The sequence below is a fragment of the Cariama cristata genome, unplaced genomic scaffold (assembly GCF_000690535.1).
Source record: "Cariama cristata isolate BGI_N322 unplaced genomic scaffold, ASM69053v1 scaffold28179, whole genome shotgun sequence".
NCBI classification, from domain to species: domain Eukaryota; kingdom Metazoa; phylum Chordata; class Aves; order Cariamiformes; family Cariamidae; genus Cariama; species Cariama cristata.
The window spans coordinates 2,837-6,159 of NW_009635674.1; the positions used below are offsets into that span (position 1 = coordinate 2,837).

At 57.7% G+C, this 3,323-nt stretch overlaps 1 protein-coding gene and 1 pseudogene across 1 annotated transcript in view; one reads left to right on the forward strand and one right to left on the reverse strand.

Moving 5' to 3' along the window:
- Positions 1–35, reverse strand: part of TIRAP (toll-interleukin 1 receptor (TIR) domain containing adaptor protein) — a 2,359-nt gene extending 2,324 nt beyond the window's left edge. Inside the window, exon 1 of the mRNA XM_009707637.1 lies at positions 18–35. Within this exon, the coding sequence (XP_009705939.1) occupies positions 18–35 (18 nt within the window). The remainder of the gene's footprint in view (positions 1–17) is intronic.
- Positions 36–258: 223 nt separating this feature from the next.
- Positions 259–2,229, forward strand: LOC104167393 (annotated as a pseudogene).
- The last annotated feature ends 1,094 nt before the right edge of the window (positions 2,230–3,323 follow it).

Sequence of the window (3,323 nt, forward strand, 5' to 3'; positions counted from 1 at the left end):
CAGGTCCTCCCCCCCACATCCGCCACCAGCCACATGCCACCAGTGGCAGGGTGTCACCGTGCTCAGGCCTCACCAGCACACACTGGCAAGCCCAGATCCGTTTCCCTCCCTGGTTTTATAACCACGGGTCCACCTCTGCTGTTCTTGCCTTATTTTACAAATCAAACTTACCAAATAAGGCACTTTTTTCCCCAAAAAAACCTACCCCCATCCCATCTCTCCTTTCCCAGGTCGCAGTCCCTCAGGACCCCCCCAGCCATGCAGCACAGCTCCATCCACTCGTTTCAGAAAGGTCTCCGGCTGCACAACCACCCAGCACTGCTGGCAGCGCCCACCCATTGCCACTGCCTTCATCCCCTCTTCATCCTCAACCCCTCCAGCAGCTGGGCAGGGATGGCAGCCTGCAGGAAACAGGCTCCAGGTGAGTCCCGGTGCCATCCCGGAGGACTTTGGGGGCGCTCTCAAGGGACTTTGTGCCCACCCAGCTCCCCAGCAGGCTGCTTGTGGCACGGGGAAGGTGTTCCCCCATTTCTTCCGTGCCTGGAGGACACCACAGCTGACCTTTGAGGTGGACACTGAACCCTCCGTCCACCAGTGCGATGATGCCGTAGCGGATCCGGCAGCCTGGCACAGGGTGGAGGTGATCCGGGAGGTGTCCCGCACCCTCTATGACACCGAGAGGTGGGTGCCTGGTGCTGTCCCTTGGGATACAGGGGAATCCAGCCCCGCTGCTGAGCGTGTCCCTCCCTCTCCCACCCCAGAGTCCTCGCCCTGAACAACAGCAAAGCCCCCCAACCTACAAGTGCCTGCAGAGCCTCCTGGCATCCTTCGGACCCCTGGAGAAGCCGGCCACAGTGCCCACACAGGGTGAGCATGGGGTGGACCTGGGGAGGGTAGAGCATGAAGCTGGGTCAACATTTCCCTCACTGTTCACCCTGGAGCGGAGTGATGGCCATAACAGTCCCACCATACACGGCATCCCAGGTTGCCATGATGCCAAGGTCCCCACCCTGGAGGAGCTGGGCCAGGACCCAAACAAGGTGAGTCCTCACCTCTACCTCAGCGCGAAGATGGCAGCACTCACCTGGCTCAACACACTCATGGAGAGGATGGGTCAGTGCTCGGCACCCATCACCCTAATTTTGGGGTTGCTTCACCTCCCCTCCACCCCAAAACATGATACTTGTGTGTCCTTCATCCAGACCTGGATGTGCAGCTTCAAGAAGCCCAAGAGAGAGCCCACCTCACTCAGTCCCAGCACCACCAACCTCAGCCCCTACCTCAAACTCGGCTGCCTGTCAGTCTGCACCTTCTGGTGGCAGCTGGACAAGGTCTACCAGGGGGTAAGGCGGCATATTTGGGGTGGGGGGCAGAGGGTGAGCCAGAATGACCTGGCAGAAGGGGTGGAGAAGACAGGGGCCAGCCCAGTCAGTGGGGCTGATCCTGCCTTCGCCAGCAGCAGGAGCACTCCCAGCCTCCCATCTCTTTGCACAGGCAGCTCCTCTGGAGGGAGTTCTTCCACACCACCAACACCCCCAATTTCAACCAGATGGTCAGCAACCCTGCCTGCAGGTCAACTGGGACAACAACCACAAGTACCTCTGTGCCTGGAGGGAGCTATTTCCCTCAGGGATAAGCTCCAAATGCTCCAACCCCCCCAAGAACGTCCCTGTACCCCATCTAACCTCAATGCTCCACACCAGGGCCAGACAGGCTACCCCTTCAACACTGTCACGACCCAGCTGCACCCTGACAGCTGCATCCACCGCCTTGCTTGGCACGCTGTTGCCTGCCTCCTCACCCGTGAGGACCTTTGGGTCTCCTGGGAAGAAGAGTTGAAGGTCTCTCCCCCAACACCCACTGGTGCCTGCTGGGCTCTCAGGGACCCTGTCCCCATGCCACTGCAGTGTCCCACAGGTCTTGGAAGAGCTCCTGCTGGACATCGACTGGTCCCTAAACCCCAGCAACTAGCTGTGGTCGTCAGGCAGTGCCTTCTTCCACTGATATTTCCGTGTCTACTCGCCTGTTGCCCTCGGCAAGAAGACAAACCGGGTGTACATTCAGTAGGCACAACACTCAAAGCCACAGGAGATTGGGGTGGTGGTCTCCCTGGTGGCTTTGGCCCCTCACCATAGAAAATACCTCCCTGTCCTCAAGGATTTCCCCACTATGTACATCTACGAGCCCTGGAAGGCACCGTGGGCTGTGAAGGAGTGGACAGTCTGCCTGGTGGGCACAAGGCAGCAAGCAAGAGGAACCTGAGGCACGTGAAGGTGGCCTGTCTCCAGGAAGGTAATGAAACACTGAGCTCCCCCCACACTCTGCCACCATCCCAGCTGCCTTTCTCTCCTCCAGGCACTAAGCATGAGCCACCAGCCAGTCCCTCAGTGGCCAAGTCACTAAGGAAAAAGCCCAAGGCCAAGCAGCACTGAGCCCCACAGCAGCTGTCAGCCACGGGTCAGGCACCACTTGTCCCATTTTGACCTATTCGATCAACCGCCTCTTATTAATCCCCTCCCCCTCTCCCACCCTGAGACTAGCAACTTCACTGCTGCCACCACCCCAAAAATCAACTCACCACCCAAGGAGGTGCCCCAAAGGAAGGCGAGTCACCCGTCTGTGAGTCAGCCTCACCTAGAAAGCCCAGAGCTGCCGGAGCATGCCCGAGGGGGAACATCACCTTGCAAACCCAAGCCCCTGAGGGGCAACACCCCACTGGATCAACCTCCACCTCTACCTTAGCTATAATATGATTATTATTAAAAGGATTAGAGTAATTAAGAAAGCACAGCTTGGTTCACAGCATGACTCAACCCACCAGGAGCAGCACCACGTTGAAATCCCTTGGCAGGACAAGTGCACTTCGGCTACGGTGTCACCGGGCTGGTCATCACGGGGAAGCCTGTGGCTTACTTAATTGCCTGCAGAGAGGATTAAGAAATAGGTTGAGGATAGGGTAAGCATCAAGGCAGGGTCAAAGCCAGCCCCCAGAAAGGTGCTCAGATGAGAAAACAAGGGTACCCTTGCCTCTAAATACACCTATTATCAACACACTTCATTTATGGTGCCAATACAAAGTGACACACAGCTACCCTGACAGCCAGAGAACAGCTTCTCTTCCTGAAAAGCTCTAAACACACCCGAACTCCTTCACACGGCTCCCTGAAGGCATTACAGCAGCCAGCCAAGGCCAAGCACTGCTCTTACTCCCTCACAGGGCTGAAGACAGTCGCACAGACACGGACCCAAGCACAGAGGCAGCTCGCGGAAGGAACTCAAGGAAGGAAAGCAGGCCCACAGACCTGCAACAGCCCCCTCGAACA